At 35.3% G+C, this 19,341-nt stretch overlaps 1 protein-coding gene across 2 annotated transcripts in view; it reads right to left on the bottom strand.

Annotated features, from left to right (window-relative positions):
• Positions 1–19,341, bottom strand: part of LOC139988367 (LIM and SH3 domain protein F42H10.3-like) — a 40,030-nt gene continuing 20,689 nt past the window's right edge. Inside the window, exons 3-6 of one of the 2 annotated variants that reach the window (XM_072005715.1) lie at positions 8,227–8,498; positions 6,886–7,092; positions 2,873–3,015; positions 1–2,260 (exon numbers count right to left, since the gene is read on the bottom strand). In XM_072005715.1, coding sequence (XP_071861816.1) covers positions 2,081–2,260; positions 2,873–3,015; positions 6,886–7,092; positions 8,227–8,498 — 802 coding nt within the window. In that variant the 3' untranslated portion in view covers positions 1–2,080. The remainder of the gene's footprint in view (positions 2,261–2,872; positions 3,016–6,885; positions 7,093–8,226; positions 8,499–19,341) is intronic. The other variant, XM_072005716.1, reaches the window with a different exon arrangement.

Below are 19,341 nucleotides of genomic sequence, written 5' to 3'. Positions count from 1 at the left end.
AATATATTTATAATAATAATAATAATAATAATATTAATAATAATAATAATAATAATGCTAACATGTTTCCAAAAATATGAATATATCTCCTCGCGGTTTATCACGAAGTCGCACGCCGGAAACGCGACGTACGCGCGCGCGTGCACGCAACAACATTACTATTTATTTCTTTTACGTAATAATATAGCTTATAATCTTCTATTCTCCTACTCAGGTAAATGCAATGTAATAGATACGGCTTGTGTCCCAGGAACCAGATTTCCTTTCATATTTTTCCAGCAGAGGGAAGAAAAAATGTCGAAAGACAATGATCAAGGATTAAGGGACGAAAATTAGAAGAGAAACGGCAATAGGGGGCGCGGTTAGTCTCCGTAATGGTGGCACGATGTTCTCGTTATAATTGAAATTTCCTCGCTATATTTATCTGTACATTAATCGAACGTTAAGAAGGTATAAAGCTATCTAGAAAAATCGAGACCATCGCGGAGAACAATCCTCTATTGCCGATAAACCCGCTTTTTACCACGAGAAATGTATTCGCAGAAAGCGATCTAATCCTTTTAGTACTGTCTCGTATGTTATTACATTTGTGTTAATCAGTTAAGTAGAATAAAATGATAGAAAGTTCAAGAAATGTATTTCGTTCAACTGCACGTGCAATAACGCCGGATACACCGGCTTAATAAAATTAGAAATTCTGTCGCAACGATTTCTTAAATTGTTACAATTTTAAATTTCCTTCCATACAAATACACAAATACAAATATAAATTTAGCACGACTTATAACTAACGGTACATACTAACTACAGATAATACTTTGTTACATCGTGTACAATTTGAAAAACGTACGTTTCCTGAATCATTCGCTTAATAGAACGTTGGAAATTTTAAAACGCTGTAACGCAAGAACGGTAGTAGAAACCGATATACATCTTCTAATTATCGCTTGATATTTTCGCTATTTAATCAGTCGAGTATCGCCGATACAGTGACTAAAAGGATCATCGAAAGCCGAAAAGTAAGCATTTCTTTGTTTAATGCAGGCGAATCTCGCGTGATAGAACTTAACAGCTATTCTAGGTAAATGTCGGTTAATGTCGTTAATTGGACAAAGTGAAACGGTAATAAAGGTTTCTAGCGATCGTTGCTTTCTTTCGAAACGCATCGGATCGAGCAAGGCAAGTGTAACGAAACTTTCCTATCAACAATTACACTACAAAATTTCTTCTTCGTTTATAATCCTAACTAGATTCACTTTTCTTTCCTACAAAGTTCCCTCCGATGATATGTAACTCAATACGGAACCTTAACATACATACTTTTTCTTTTTCTTTCATCGTTTCCTTTAAGTCGCTGCGCAAAATCTCGCAGGAAAAGATTGACCTAATTGGAGGTCTACGTATATAAGGCACATCGTTCTTTTTGTTTGCATCACAATAAACAATGCGTGTGGTATGGTGGTGAAGCCTAAATCTTCTGATAAAATATTGCAATACCGTTTTCACATTTTCAAATAAATATCCATTTTAATTTGCATATCGTTCTCGCCAACGATTTACAACAAAGTGAGAACTACGCTTAAAGGTGGACAAAGGTCGGAAGAATATTGTTGAATATTATGGTAATCGTTCTGATTTTGTGTACAAATGCAAAATGTTCACGTATTGTAAAACAAAAACGCCTTATCATAGAAATACGAGCAAAAAGAATAGGAAAGAATATTTTACAAATAAAGTACATAAAATTTCTCCAAATACAATATAAAACTTATATAAAAATGTGAAGAATTTAAATCTTCCAGGCTTTGTCACCGCTCAATTATTGAATCATTATTCGTTTCATCGTCATTACCGTGGAATCCTCGAAGCAACGGAATGCTTTTGAAAAATATTGTATAAAATTGTTGACCGACAGGATAAATCTGCGTCACCATGAAAAAGGTCGTATAAAAACTGGGTCGATACTCTCGTAGAAAAATGTTTAAGCACATGACAGCTATCGGTGCTCTTCGTAATAGAATCGAGCAGAATTTGGTCCCAAAGTGGAATTACCCTCTACTTTAAATGCGAAAGATGCTTTTTAAATTTGCACTGGTTCGACGTAATTCGCAGGCAACATGCCGTGTCGTCCGGTGCGCTGTACCAGCCCGGTCATCCAACCCTCGTCAATGGCTGTACAGTTAACGATCAGATCGCCGTCGCAGAAGCTCACCTCGTCCAAATCTTGCGCTTGGTAGTCGTACATCGCTCTATACACTCTCTAATGGAAAAGAAAATTATTTTAAAAATATATTTCAGCTGGTGAAATTAGAAGAAAACGAAACATGATTAGAGAAATAAATAAATAAATGGAAAATATTAACCAGTTCCTAATTGTTAAACACATAATACAATCAATAGATTGCATAATTGACTAGATGCATATTAGAAGAATTAAAGTATGAAACTTGAATCAAAATCAAAAGTATATGAAAAAAATATACAATCCAAGAGAGGAGACAAATTTTTACATACATATTTGAGACAAAAATACAGAATGTTCAGAGAAACACAATATTGGGCATAGTTATAAATATTCTAGAAGCCAAAGAAGATGAGCTAGAAAGTATATTGGACAAACGCAAACAATTTATTTCTTAAAATAAAGCCACATCTTTCTAGCAAGCAATGTGTTAAATAGAAAAATGTATAATCATTAAAAAGTTAAAAAAAAATAGCATTGATTAACAATATTTTCAGAAAGTCTTTAAATTACTTTCACACCGCCCAATATCAAAGTTTGCATCCAATAGGAAGATACTTGAACTTTCTTCTCCCACCCCTATGGGCCATACTATTGAAAATGGCAATTTAAAAAATTAAAATAACTCACCCCAACATTGGTAGCTGGTGGTGGAGACGGCATATGCTGTGGGACGTGATTGTTATTCGTTGCTGGTGTCAACGATCCGTAGTACTCGTTTACAGGGTCTATATCAGCCACCGAACCAATCTTTCTAGCTGGTGGATTCGTCACTGAAAGAATTCGTTAAATTTACTAAGTAAAATGGAAGGCCGCGAATCAAGTTTATCCGAAAAAGATTCCTCTCAAACACCAAATATCGATTTCAGACGCAACTTGCTCAAAAACACCACGTGTTAGCGTTTCGTGTTTAATGAAAGTTTAGATCACGTAAAACATATAAAATAGATACAGCATGGTGCACAAGAATTGGAAAGCAGTTACGAGTGAATCGACGCAGTCGGCGAATTGGCAACAACAACGAAACGGAAAATAAATATACCACATAGAAAACAGAAATAGTTTGTGACCAGCCACCGTTAACTACAAAACATCTTTCTCAATTATTATATTAAATCGTTTTATAAGTTTCGTCGTATTTTTTATTTTTTTTTTTTTTTATTAGAAATGTAACATGAAATTATAGGAAAGCATCATGAATTGGATTGTAAATTCTCTCTCTCATATAAAAATTAAATTCTACTAGTTTATAAAATTTCTGTGATTCAGAATTTGGTCAAAATTTCTTGTAAAAAGTTTCCTTCTGGGAAGCTAAACAAATATTCTTGGCATGTTCTTAGATGTAATGCCAATTAATATTTTACTTGCTACCGTTATCTTTTTTTATATGAAACTTTTCCAGAGCCAATTTTTTATTAATTTCTTTACAAAATTGTACGAATCTTATAAAGCATACAGTGGCATGGGCGCTTATCGTTTGAACTTTCAATTGTCATTCTTTCACCACTGTACCGATCTTCTTGGAATTTCCATTTACCAAAGCTTAAATATTAATCTAAAAAACAGACTATTAAGACGTTCGTCGCCCAGTGTGATTCGGCTAAGTTTCCTTCGGGGCCCAAATTCGACCGCCGGTACGCAGAACGTAAATAGAGCGACAAACAGGAATTCATCGTTTATCGCCTTCGATTCGTTGTAAAGAAAAGATTATTTATTTCTGAAATGGAGAAAGCGACAAGCTTTCCAGCTAGAGTATTCCGAGGGATCTCATGGCAGATATCTCGGATCTTTCATTTAGTCGAGAAGCATACTTGTGAGACGTACATCAGTGATTTTTTCCTCCTCAAAATGTTCGGTAAACAGCGTGAAAATATATTTGAAAGCGAGGAGAGTAGCGATGACGGAGTCTATAACTATTGTTCGAAATGCCCAAAGTCACCCCAAACGTGCTTGGAATGTTTTAACGAATACCATGCGATATAGGATAATGTAATATATTATCCAGAATATAAATTAATAAAAAGTATGGTATAATGTGTTTTTAATATTTTTATGTTGTATATCCTATATATAATATCGTATATTTAATTAACTCGAACAAAAAGAGCGTCACCATCCTTTGGTGACGGGGCCCCACGGAAGTGTACCCGTCGCATAGATATGCGCGACGTGGCGACGAACGCGTTAAGAAGCAGCAGAATTCTGACAGATAAGCAACAATGCCTCTTTAAAAATCGAAATAACAACAGAGCTTATAAAACGATCTAATATTTTGTGCGAAAATCTGATAAACAAACAGAGGTTGCACGTTGAAGAACGTCCAGGTCGTCCTATGGAGGAACGATATAAATTCACCATGACGTCGCGTTCTGGAGATAATGGCCAACGATACAATAGGAGTGACCGAATTGTATCTACCTATCGTTCAAGCTAATCCAATTAGAAGTTGATCTATTGAAACTAACTATTACCGGTTGCTAACTATAACCAATGACCAACCCATGTGGTTGATTGTATAGGAAACAAGGCAACGAGGATATGTTCCAATTGTATTGAAGCATCGGTTCACTGTCAGAATAGCAGAGGGAAATAGAGCAGATAGTGTACAGGGTGTTCCATTTATCACTATCATTTATTTTTATCTCCTGTCTGTCTCTTCCCGCCCTTTGTTCATTTTTAGGCTAATTGTAACTTACGAGTTTCTCACCAACATAGTTTGGATGAAATCATTTAACTGTTCAAGATTACCGTCCCCACTGCTACAAGTTATGTCACGAGCAGGGATCCCTTAAGTGAAGAGAGGTTTATTTCTACTCCCACTGCTACTCTTGATACAGTCATAAAGATAATCTCGTATATTGGCCAAAAAGTCACATACACAAATAAGATTATATTGCTATCGACAGTGATAGTGGCAGTGGAAGTATGATTAAGGTATTAAGGGAATTGCCTGGTAACCCTGGTCACGAGCCACCTCCTCTATAAGTTTTGCGTTTTTCTAATCTAAATATTATAATACATATTGTAATATATTATATTATAAACCATCGTTTCGATAGTTTGAATTCCGTATAACACGATACTATGGTTTTGTATTCGTCGCTATCTTAAATCTTTTATAACATCTTTTTACTGCACTTATGTATTCGTATTACTATTATGTATTCTGTATTCATATGTATCGTTATACCATTATCATTGCATTGAAAGGAAACATTTTATTTATGAAAATTATCAGTCTACACAATTTTTAGATCGCACGTGATGAGAAGCTATAATCAATTAGAATTTGTCTTGTCATAAGCAAGCAAAATTCCATTTATAGAAAGTTGATCTATTATCACATTGTTGACCAGCAATTTTACTGACAATTTATCTCATGTCACCGGCTATTATTTCGTAATTGCATGTGCAAGTAAAACGATATAAATAAACTTTAATAAATCTTATTTATTATTCAACTTTTAATATTTCTTTTTCCAATGATAAACAGTGTAGCAATCACCTACGTGTAATGGTACGCAACAGCTTTTGCAAATATATCTAATTTCGCTGCGTTTTCCTTTTGAAGAGCATACTCTACACGCTCTAGTCGGATCTGTTTTTCTGCCAGTGACTATTTTTTCTAAGACGTGGTTTCTCAGTTGTCCGGAAAGCCCGGAGGGTGCATCGTTATAAGGAGCTGTTTTAGAAATTCGAGAAGCGTCAGGTACAACGCTGCATTCTTTGGAATCCACAGTTATCCATTCTCTAGCTACTTCCAGTAGAAACTTTTTGTATCTTGTTTTATTTTCTGGCAGATAGGTACGGTACGTTTTATATGCATCGAACAAGGTGCAGTTTATCAGAAAAAATGCTAATTTTTTCCACCACTTTGAAGCTTTTCGTAAAAAACTGCTGTTCGCCAAAAACTGATCCGCACGATCTACCCCTTTCGTGTGCTTATTGCATTGTAATATGCGCGTAGGTTTAATGATGTTTCGCTGGCCTAATATCAGACTCGCTATCTTCTGATACAGTATCATTTTCCAAGTCACCACAATTTGATTCACAGTCACTCGGACAATCAGATAAAACACCCGCGTGTAATTCATTGAAAGATTCTTCGTTGCTACGTTTCGTCATCGTTGACATTTTTTTACAACAAAGGACGCAACTTGACGGGTCTTATAAGCGAGAGACACAGCTTGGGGTATGCTGCCCAACAATTGCACTGTATCATCTCCAACAGCACACTGAGAAGTCGACGTTTGGCCATGAAAACACGAGTTAACTCGTGACCGGTCAACAATGCGTTAACTTACAAATTTTTCATTGGATTGCCATTAGAAAGTGATAAAATATCGCATTATAATAAAGAATAGCTGTAGATAAAAATTTATCTATTTACATTAATATCCTGATCCTACTGAGATTGACGACTAAAATAAAAAAATCTGTCAAACGATTATGTACTATATTATATATTTACATGAAATGAAAATGAACCACTCTGTACGTAGCTTCCTAACTATATAGATTATTATAAAAGTAACTAAATAAGCAAAGAGTAAGAAAAGAATATGTAAAACTTGGTTCTAGAGCTAATCTTTTCTTAGAGAAGTTAGGAAGAAACCTACTCCGTAAAATGGACAAGAACTCACCTGGTCCCTTGTCGCTCGTATAAATCACAGTGGTTGCCCCAGCTTGCCTGGCGGAATAGGGGCTCGGTCTCACCTCGCTAAGAGGATCGTAATCGGCGATCCTACCTGGTGTCCTTTGCACCTGCGAGCTCGCAGTTCTAGCGGCCGGTGGATTCGCGTTCACGCCCGATGTAGGCGCGATCGAACCGTCCGTGTACTCTACGTACTCTAAAGTCAACAATACACAAGCTGCCGATATGCTTTTCCGACAACCATTCAAACGCCAACTTAAGGATTCTCTCCAAGCTACGTATTCTCAAATATTCTAACTCAATTGGCAAGTTTCAGAAGCAGCTCTAGACTTTTGAGAGTTTTAAATGGATTTGATGTACGCGTTCGTCGAATACCTAGCCCTGATATCTATCGATCGAACGTATACAGGACAATGGGAAAAATAGCGTTGACTAAGAGACAATTAACATAAAAGCGAATATTAGTTGGTGACAGTGCATAAGTTCATAGATTAGTAGGACTCTTCGCTTCTTTCAAGTGTTAGTACATCGAGGATAGTTTGATCAGGGGCACGTTAACTCATTAAAGAAAATGGTTGTGTTAATGCAATATTTATGTTGTATTTTCTTTCTGTTAGTCAATTTGTATTAATAAATCCTGTTTTTTTTTCATGTTAACATTATAAAAGAAACTTTCAAGAATTTATTTCATACTTTCCTGAATAGTTATTTCTTTTTCCACATAGATACTGTTGTATAAAGTTTGCAAAATGTTATGTAATTATAACGCTATGATAAACTATTTTCTCTTTGAATTATGAAAGCTCTTTTATGTATGTATTTACGCAATACACTTATATAAAGTATATGATACTCTATAATATATATACTTAATAAAACAATATATAAGAAGATACTTTATATCGTTATTTATGCATTGAAATTAATGTGTTTATAATAGCATGGTACACTACTTTTTCTTAAGTCATAAAACCTGCTTTATGTGCCTGATTCCTATATATGTATTGCGTTTACACATCTTTTATTCATTACTCCATTGTTCAGTCCTTAACGAGTTAAAATCTACTTAAACTTGTAGAAGTAATTTAAAGTTATCTATAATTAAATCTTAAACCTTCAGATTCCATGCGTATCACAATTATCAAAACAAGTAACGAAAAAATGCTTATGAAAAAATATTACGAACATTAATATCTGTTAGCTGTAGAAAGCTTCAAGAGCTTCGATTCACCGGTTACCGAATCACGGATACAAATACTCAAAAAATCCAAGCAATGTGTGAATAAAGAGTAAACCAGACAGGTAAACCAGAGGACAAGTCTCAACTCACCGATCTGTTCGCCATTTTCTCCGGTCATCGTCCTCTTCTGCTCCATGATGGCCTTCTTCTGAAGCTCACCGTGATAAGCCACGTTCGAGATGATCTTGCTGTTCTGCTTGATTCTCAAGGTTTCCGGATCATCTGCCACCTGGGTGAACTTGCCTTTTGCCTTCTCGAATTCGGCGTGATACTTCACGTTACTCTGAATCTTCGTGTTCTCCGCGATACGCTTCAGTTCCAACGTTTCCGCCATCGTGGTGGCCTTCGCCTTTGGTATGTGTCTGAAATACATACAAGTAAGAGACTGGACTATATGGAAAACTCGATTGCCAGGAGTAGACCAGTGGCGTGTGTCGATCTAGCAACACTTAATTTAGCATCGATAATCGCAGCGAGTTCATGGTGAAATGTTTCTGATACTTGTTCCACGCTAGTCGAGGAACTCGCTCCAATTTTGCAAGTTTGCTCGAGTCATTGAATTGTGTTTTGAATTAATAGTGGCTTCTAGGGGGCTACGTTGATTTGAAAGAAAGGAACGAGTCAAGTTGATAAGTTGACGAACGTGCAAAGAAGGGGGTGATTCCATGTGAAAAAAGCACGAGGTCGAAAATATAGAATAACATTTTTTTAAGATGCAGAGTAGTTTGGAAGAATTAAAAAATGTTACACATGTTGGCACATGTTTAAAACGAAGAGGATTAAAACAAGGACAAGTGAATCATCTTGGTTGATGCGCGTTCCTCATGGAGAAATTATGGAAATCACAGTGAATAAGAGTTTCGAGTGCACGACAAGCGGTCGATGACGCCGTTGGTTATCGCTTACATCCTTTGTGAAGCACAGTTGATAATCGTACCGCAGGGAGAAGAGTATGAAACATACTCTGAACAGACAGTGACGGTGAAACACTTCGAAGAGTAGAGAAGGAGATGGACAACGTTGCGTCTTTCAATTTACTAAGTAAATTTTTTTTTAAGCTTGCCGCGTGAAACGATAGAGATACAATTTGATAGCATTCTATTTCTATAAAATTAAATTACCATCAAACCTTTTCCCAAATCTTCTTACCAACTTTTGGAATAAACTAATATTTTTACATTTTAATTTCATGTTATTTTTACCAAAAAGTTGAAGCTATTGAGGATAAGGAAATAATTATCTTCCGAATCATTCATTCTGAATTTTTTGACATTTTATTAGATTATTAATCTTACGCATATATTCGATGGTACACGTAACGCGCCAATTAACGTTGATGAAAATCAAAGCTATTTCAGCAGGGTGCATCGCAATGAGAGCATCGTAATTCAACGGAACGAAAATGATGCGAACCAGAAACGTACTATACTAAGTATAATTAATCGGGTGCAAAGTTTCCCGCGTTTCGCAACGAAAACTTTCGACATCGGCTTGCGATCGTGAGTTTTTGCTCGTTTCTAAGCCTGCGACGAGGAAATAAAAGGCTTCTTATCATAGCGTTCAGAACGCACGTTACAACAGACGCTCGCGTGGATCGAGCGGAATAGAATTACGAGGTCGTTGCCGGCGTATTAATTAGGGGAGGAAACGGTGAGACGATGGGATGAACGCGTAATCGGATGCGCATACGTTTGAAACAAAGAAGAAAGTGGTGAAGAAAAATGGAAAAGAGAATGGAGAACAGTCAACATTTAATAGATATGTATTCACAAATTTAGTTGTAAATCAATTCCAATACAAAAGATTCGCTTAAGAAAATTCGATTGTCAGTTTGAAATTGTTTTATTTTAAAAAAATGAGGTGAAGAAGGAGACGGGAAAAGGAATTGTAATCTCAGTGGAATATCGTAAACAGGTAATAAGCTTTTAATTACAGTTCTTATAAAATCATTGAATTCTCTTAGCCGATACATAAATTATGCTTAAAATTACCGCCCTCTCTCTTTTCAAGGTATAACACCTCTATTTAACGCTATTTTCCTTCTCTGCTATATCTTTTTCGTTCCATGCAAACTTACAATATAGTTGATCCTGCAATCCTACCACTGCCTCTAACAATAGTCGTTGCTAATTAGTAAAATTTCTCTTTCTCTCTCTCGATCTTGCTCTCTGAACGATGCCAGGATCCGATGAGAAAAATTTGCTTGAAACGCATGACGAGGAATTCGAGGCTTTATCAGTGGGCCACGACGCGATAAGAGGAGCCAGGAATCGCGTAATCTTTTACAGTTTGTTGAATAATCGCGCCGCTCTGGCTGGTAATTAGAGGAAAGTGAAAAGGAAAGTAGAGAAGAGAGCGCAAAGAAGGAGAAGAAAAACGTAGCGGCGGTTGCAGTCGCAATCAACGTCGTTGGCCAGCCCAGGATCAACCGGAGCAGGCTAATAAGCCAATATCGAGAGTCATCCACCGGATAGAAACGTTTTGCAGAACAGGTCGTCCGATCGAATCGATACGGAGCGGTTGTCGATCGAGGCCGAGATCGAAATACATTCAATCATGTGCGTATATGTAAATACTTCGCAGAAATTAAAATAATTAATCTTGCTTTTTATAAACTTCGCCATTTGATTATCTTTCTAGAAAATTCCAGTCTTAAATTTATTTATGCCATATTATAATAATTTTGTTTCATTGACATAGGCACAAGCTGCTTATCGTTTTCATTCGCCTCTTTTGATGACAAAATAATATTCACGTTTTTCAATACTACGTTTAATGCAGAAGATAATGTTTCGTATCCTAAAAGCGAAAGAAATAGAAAGCGTAGAATGTGTCGAGCTTAACTCGAAGTGAAACTTGCAAAATGTTAAAAGATTCAACCACTGATAATACGATTCACATAAAGAAGATAGAAATAAATAGAAAAATACTACACTACTAAATAAATATTAGAAGAATTAAATAAATATTAGTTGATCCTGCAGCGAAAGATCTGTAGATCTCTCGATCCATTGGTTACTTCTTTTAGACACTGAAAAAAAAATGAAAAGCCTAAGAACTTTCTGCACTATCCGATTACTCGTTTTTTATTTCCTTCCCTGGATGAATCACAAATTTGACGTAAAATATATATAATGGTACATCATTGTCGCTAAGTTATATCTGAGAGGACACTGGTACATAGGTGTGCAATGCGATTCGATAAATCACGCGTCCGCTATCGCGTTTTGTAAACAGCTTGTAATCAAGAGAAGCTCTTGTCAACGACCACAGAAAACGTAACTCTATAGCGAACAGATACTAACGAACAATATTTACAAATGAGCTTGTACTTTTAAATTATTCACTGAAAAAGAGAAACAGACATTTTTAGAGGTAATAATAAAAGAAGATAATAATTCTCCACTCTATCACAAACAAATAATAACGAACGGTATTTTCAAACACAGTAGTACTTTTACATTATTAAAAAAAAAGATTTCAAAGGTAATAACAAACATCATAATGCACAATGCTATGGTAATCAGATAGTGACGAGTAATAACTTCTGTACTTTTGCATTATTCCTTAAAAAGAGAAGAGAAGTATAAAAAGCAGAAATCTCAGAGATAATAAGAAGAGAAGACGATAATTCACTATTTTTTCTGCTGTTTCTGTGTGTAGAGAGGAACGAGACATGATTGTGCATGATGACAAATTGATGATATATTGCTTTTTTTTTTTTTTTTTTTTTTTTTTGTTGAATTTTCCTTTGGTATGCATACACATCGTGTAGAGAACCCGCATAAGAATGCAATGAAAGTTCAAGTGTATCTGTGACACAAGCGTTAACGAGTGACTAGCTCCGATTAGTCATTGCGTTAGAACGCGCGAATAAATTATATTCAATATCGTTTCATGAATCACGCACGGCTAGTCGGTTCACCGATGACTTCCATCAGCTTGATTTTTCCAACAACCCGTTTTCAATTCATTCATCCGGCAGATACATATATTAATAAACTCGTTCACCTGGTCGATTTCAACTTTTCTGCTACATTCAACGGTTACAAATTCAAATTCCACGTCCTGTTTCCTGCGTTGTGAAAGTCTGACTCTATGAAAAGATCTGGCTGAAATAGTTAAATGTAAGAAAGAAGCGTAAAAAGCAACTCTTGCGAAAATTAGTTCTTACAGTGTGACCGATAATGTATGTGTCCTAATTGATATAAATAGTGATGATAAATAATAGTGCGTTCTAATTGATATAAAGATATATGAAAAATGTATGAAAAAACATTAGAAAGTTTTAGTAAAAGGAAAAATAAAAGGAAGAAGAACTGGAGCAAGGAATACACACAAATTTCTATTTTCTTCAATTACTCAGTCTATTCTAGCTAATTACTTTAACAAATCTTATAACATGTGCGCTGTTACTCACTTACACAATCCATTTCTGATATTTCATTTCTCTTTCTTATGAAAAATATCTTTCCCTTTTCAAAGTAATACTCTTTGTTTCAATATACTGTTCACTACTTTAAACGATAAATGGGTCATAAAAGTTAATCTATATTTATTACATCAAACGAGTATTCTGGTTTAGAATGCCACTAAAATATTTGTTTCTAATCCTTTTCGGTAATGTGAAGCTTTCTTATATCATTTCTTGCACACATATTTATTCACCTTTGAAGAATATTCCATTTTTTTCAATAAATATTTCAATAAATACAATTTCTTCGCATGAAACTAATCAAATGTATGTGAGTTGTATATAGCACACATCGATAAGAAAATATCTTGTAGATTCTTTGGATAAAATGTCAAACAATGTCTCAAAAAGTGGCATTCTAAACCAGGATAACCCTTTAATACAATAAACACGGATTAGCTTTTACGCTCCATTTAATGTTCAAAGTGGCGCCTCGTTAGTTGGACACAAAAGTGCGAAAAGGTGAGCCGCGTATCACGCCGAGCAGCTCACACCAGCGTAATCAGGATTTGTGTCACGAGTCCGTTTTCCATGTACGGCATCTATAGCGTTGTCTACCCCAGGTAATTGTGCCAGCCAGGTTACGTAACACGTCGTTGTGCCACGCATGAATATAATAGATACGCGTACCGGGCCTTTTGTCGGTCCGCTTCACAGAACCGTGCACTGTGTGTTCTACATTGTACACCGTTAATGGCTAGGATATTTCCTGTCGTCTCGAGGATCCACGCTACGTATTCGCATCTGCATAAAACTCCCCGTTGCCTGTGCTACCGCAAGATGCAACCGATTGGCGCGCGCTTGCGACACTCCTGACATTTAGTGATCTAATGAAACAGGAGATGTATTTGGTACGTTGTTTTCTCACTTAGAGAATTCCTATTTTTATAGGTGCTTATGATTTTCCTCTAACGTCATAAGTCTTTTATTATCTTCGTCTTCTTTTCTTCTTTATTTTTGTTTAATTTGTTCAATGTATATTCCATATATTCGAACTATGATATTCGGTATAAGCTATGAATTTGAAATTATATGCATTTTGTAGTAAAGTTGTTGATACGTTAAAATCGTATATTTTCTTTATCTTACACAATATCAGAAATTAAACAAACCACTACAATAGAGTTTGTCTATTATTTGTAACAATCTTGGAACAAAGATACGATAATTGTCCTAACACTTTTATACGGGGCTGTATGTGCATGTACAGTGATGAACATATGAATAGACAAGGTCTTTATGCTAATTTCTAAAGTGTTTTTAGAATCTCTAATTACTTTGTCGGAAGTGTTTGTCGTAGCTCTTTATGGCAATCATCTCTTGCTCTTTGTATTCATAGGAATTTATGAAGCTTCTTTACAACTAGTGAGGAAGTTTTTATATGAATTCAATTTGATTTAATTTATAATATTTTCTTGTTGTCGCAAGATAAGTAAAATTCTAATCCTTGATATGTTTACTATTACTGACGCACATGTTACCTCAATGCAGTTATATAAATATTCTTACGTAAACGCAACTGCTGCATTTTCATTTGTATGAATTTCAATAAAATAAATTATAATAAGTTTCCTAATGTTTTTCTACTATTCTAAACTCCCAATTGATGATTTTTTGAGTTATTGCCACTGACAACTATAATTGTCACTATGGGTGAGTGGAAAATGGATCAAATGGACTGACAGAGCAAAAGGAAGCTCATCTAATAGACGATTCCAGGTTTTCAACAAAGCGATGGAGCAGAAACAGCGCTAAAGCAAATGAAAGTAAAGGTAGAGGCACAATGGTTTACTGAGACCTTGCGGAAATCTTGAACAAGGATAGAAACTTTTCGGGCTATCAGATTCAGTGAAAAGAGAGATTGAGGGCAGGTGAGGACAAATGGAATATTTTCAGGTGTTTATAATAAGGGCGAAATGACAAAAATGGTAAGCGGAATTAATAAATATGTAAGAACGGCGAGAAAGGTAGAATCCGAGGAAGAGAGGAAAAGAAGACAATCAGAGGCGATTGTTGTATGTTAGACTTTAGCCTAAGAACATAGGTACGGAACTAAGCCAAAGGTAGGCATGCGAGAGTGTATAGATTAATATAGGATTAAATTAAGAGAAAGATATATAAGTATATGTAAGCCTTTACTGTTAGATATAAAATGAGATATGTACGTTTCGAATGGAAGCACGAGTGGGTGTGCCTATTTGGATATGGTCAGTGCTCTATATAAAGTACGGGAATGAGCGAAAGTTAGAAATATGTAAGCCAAGTGCTTTTTCCGAGCTGCGAAGCCGAAAAATAAATAGAAACGAAAATAACGATAACTGTCTTTTACTATTCAAGGATTGAAAATTCACTGAGAATTTATAATCAATAATTACATATCCTCCGCTACTTTACTTCCCAATAAAACCTTCAAAAAATATCCTCTCTAAAAATCGAATCCTGTCAACCATAGAAAATTAATAGATTCTCGACCAGTGTTTATCTCACGAATAACGCCTAAGAAAGTCAAGGAATAATTAATGTGAAATACATGCAATAAGAGCGATCGAATGCAAAGAACCGTGTAACTGCAGGCGATCGTGGCTCGGACAGGTATACCGGTCCAGCAGTAAAGAACCACAAGGTCTCCTTTTTCCAATGACGTCTCGTTGGGGAGAAATTTTCCGAGACTGGTCTTATTGGATTCCGTAACCGCTGGCAGGAATCGCGAGAATGGCTTCGGAAGTAGCCTGCCTAGCAGTGTCGGCACAGAGACCGAACGAAGCCTTACTTCGACCGCATTACTCGAATTCCAACGAAGGCCGAAACGAGATTCCCACTTTTTCTTCTTCGGGCTTGTGTCCCTCTCGAGCCCGTAAAGATATCGACGAGAGACAGCGTGCCACTGTGAACGAATTGAAATGTCGAGTATCAAAGAACTCGATCAATCGAACGACGATTGAGTTTCGAGCTGAGATGCTTTGGTTAACTTATTAACTCGGAGCGGACGAGTTAATTCGTTCTTTGGATCACCGACCTCCCCGACCTTGTGATTTTTTCATTTAAAAATTTTTTATATTTTAATCGTGGTTTCGTTTCTGTATATTTGTGTATGTAAAATAAATTGTATCTATATTTGCAAGAATTAAAATTGATAATAAAAACTGGTTTAAATTTATTAATTAATAGACTGCGAATGTCTATGCATTTATATACGGGAAAATTAAATATGTAAGGATGTAAAGAATACTGATGAATACAGATGAAAAATTATAATATTTAGCAGAAGAGATTTCTATTTAAATTTCAAATTTCTCCAGGTATGTTTATAAAAATATAAATTTACCTAAGTATCTGTCTATTTATAATATTCTCTTTGAAAGCAAAGATAAGAAATTAGACCAAAGAAGAACACGTAAAATTATAGGTATAGGTATAGGTATAGGTATAGGTATAGGTTTTGGTGTAAGTATAGGTATAGGTATAGGTATAGATATAGATTTTAGTATAGATATAAGTATAGGTATAGATATAGATTTTAGTATAGATATAAGTATAGGTATAGATATAGACATAGGTATAGGTATAGGTTTTGGTATAGGTATAGGTATAGGTTTTGGTATAGGTATAGGTATAGATATAGGTATAGGTATAGGTATAGGTATAGGTATAGGTTTTGGTGTAAGTATAGGTATAGGTTTTGGTGTAAGTATAGGTATAGGTTTTGGTGTAAGTATAGGTATAGGTTTTAGTATAGGTATAAGTATAGGTATAGGTTTTAGTATAGGTATAAGTATAGCTATAGATATAGGTATAGGTTTTGGTATAGGTATAAGTATAGGTATAGATATAGGCATAGGTTTTGGTATAGGTATAGGTATAGGTGTAGGTACAGGTATAGGTATAGGTATAGGTACAGGTATAGGTATAGGTATAGGTATAGGTTTTGGTGTAAATATTGGTATAGGTTTTAGTATAGGTATAAGTATAGGTATAGATATAGGTATAGGTATAGATATAGGTATAGGTATAGGTATAGGTATAGGTAGCATTAGATTAAGTAGATCGACATAGTAGAGACTGTAAATGAAATCCTTTTCAAGACTGTGAGGTGGAAATACAAAGATGTATACATATATAATATTATATGTGACATTACATAAGAAATTACATATATATATAATCTCTTTTCGTAACAAAACCGCTGATTTTGAAATATATTCAAGGGCTAAAATAATCCTCTATCTATATAACAATCCAAAATCTGACAAAACTCGACAAAATTCTCAAAAATAAGAATTTGCATAAATATTCTGAATCTACTAATTAATTTTACAATTTACTGATTTCGTAATTTTAGTAGTTTCTAGTTAAGAAATGGTCTAATTAAGAAAAATTAAAAGTTAGAAAAAAAGCGGTTTGTCTAGACATCCGCAGTCTATTAATTACTCATTTCCGAATAGTGAAAGTTGCTACTTAAGGAGCGATCCAATTAGCAGGTTAAAAATAAAAAACATAATGACTTCCCATAAGCGTTATTCGCGTCATACAAAGTGCAATCTGTTGCAAGTAACGCGACAAGAAAGCTTGTCTGATACAGGGTTGTAAAATTACACTTAGGCCGAGTTGTCTCAGCTATGGTGGGGTTTAAAGGTGCATTGTGGGACAAGGTCGGTTCACCGTAGCCACGCAGTCGGGTCACGCTACGCTGGCCACCCCTTTTACTCTTAGCTGTTAAATTACTTCGAGTTGAGGCCACGCGATTTAACGACGCCAATGCTTCCGGCATTTTTTCTTCGACGATACAATTTTCTCACGTGCGCAGTATGCAGCTTAAAAGCTTCGTATGGAACCACTTTTTACAATTCTATTCTTATTGCGAATATAGTACATACATTTGAGAATTTCATAGAGCCGTTAATTGAATACGAACTCAACTCGTACGAATTTTCTTTAAATGTACGAAATTTTTTCCTATCTCCGTAGAAAGGTGAGCCAAACAACATAATATAGCGAATCACTGTAAAGATTTCAATATAACGTCACCGGTCTTCTTTTCTCTTTAAAAAGCGAAAAATTGGAACCTTGAAATACCTTTGCGTTGCAGAATCTTTATCCTGATGACATTCTTCACGTTCCACTATCTTTTGTAGTCTTGATAGAGCAATGTTAAATACACTCTGTCTATTTGAAAACTTGAGAGAATTGTTAATCGAATTACTATCGTAACTTTAAAATTTATTTTCTTTTTATCGTTATACGAAGATTTCAAAATAACGTCACTGAAATATAATTTGCTTTTTTCTCGCGTGAGCTTTTCAGAATGAAAAAAGGCTGACCTTGAAACACCCTTATACTTGAAAAACAGTATTCGTATCTGTACACGATGCTATCAGAAATAATACGACTCTTATCGCATTTTTTATTTCATAACTGATACTTTATCATACGTAAAACATGCGCAAATTCAAATTCTGCAGTAAAACTCGAAATAAGAAGGCGGTTAAATATAACGATCATCCTGTACAAGTTAATATGCGGATCATTTAAATATCTTGATCATATACATAACATTTAAAAGCGATTTTAATAAAACGAATGAATAATGGAACGATTTAGAGAGACGTACGACCGTGTAACGAGCGTAATTTACGTACATAAATATATTACACATACGCAATGCATAACGACCACTGTTTTAGATTATGCATATACATATATGTGTGTTCTCGAGTTTCTTCCTCAGTTCGTATTTTATTCCCGGCTCTTGTGTCTCGTTTTACGCTACCGTGACATTTTTATTCAACGTGCTATTCTAAACTAAAGTCGTTGCTTCCATCAAAACGGAGGAAAAAGAATGTAGAAAATTAAAATGAAATTTCCTTACAATATTGATTTAAATAAAGATGTGTTTCACTGCTCGATGTTTAGTCTCAAATATGTGATATTCACATAGAATTATTGCTTTAGCTTCATAGTTAATTACATTACAACTTTACTCACTGTTACGCATGTTACGTTCCCATGACTTATGGTATAATGAATTCCGAATAATAATAAACGTACAACACTATTTTATGGAAAATAACGATGTACGCATTTACATTAATTCTCAATCAGCTACATATATTTCATACTCAAAGTTTTCATACATTCAAAAGTTGTAAAAGTCTATTAACGCGAATACCAGTTGACTATAATTTTATAGCACGTTTCAAAAAGTGATTTGATTTTGGATAATTCTGAGTTGGTCTATTCGAATGACTAGAAAGTGAAATCTCTTTCTTACAGCAGTTTCTTTAATTGTTTTTCAAGTGATCACGCGTGATTGGCAATCGGAGAAACTGGAGAACGATACTAATGACTGGCAATTAGAGAAAGGACCGACGATTATGAGAGTGTGCCAAGCTGTTCTGAGGTGAACCGCAGCCACGCTGCATGCCTCCTCTAAATAGAGAAGAACGAGGCAAAGGGAAGTGATTCATTCGTGGTGAACCGATGACGATCCGGTGGATGACATCATTTCCCAACGACGAGTTGAAATTCGGAGGAGACGCGGTCATTCGACCGCCTGGGCAATCGTGGATAACACTACCGGAAGGAAACGATGACTAATTTCTCAATAAATTATGGAAATTCCGACACTCCACGAGTTCTTTCAATCATTAGAAATATTGTAGAAAATGATCTGGAGCAGAAAGGGAAAATCTAAACGTTGTGCAATCGTGCTAGTATTACCAGCAGGAGTTTAC

This window comes from Bombus fervidus, chromosome 6 (genome assembly GCF_041682495.2).
Source record: "Bombus fervidus isolate BK054 chromosome 6, iyBomFerv1, whole genome shotgun sequence".
Lineage (NCBI taxonomy): Eukaryota > Metazoa > Arthropoda > Insecta > Hymenoptera > Apidae > Bombus > Bombus fervidus.
The sequence above is the reverse complement of the archived record's forward strand: the minus strand, read 5'-3'. Positions and strand labels throughout refer to the sequence as shown.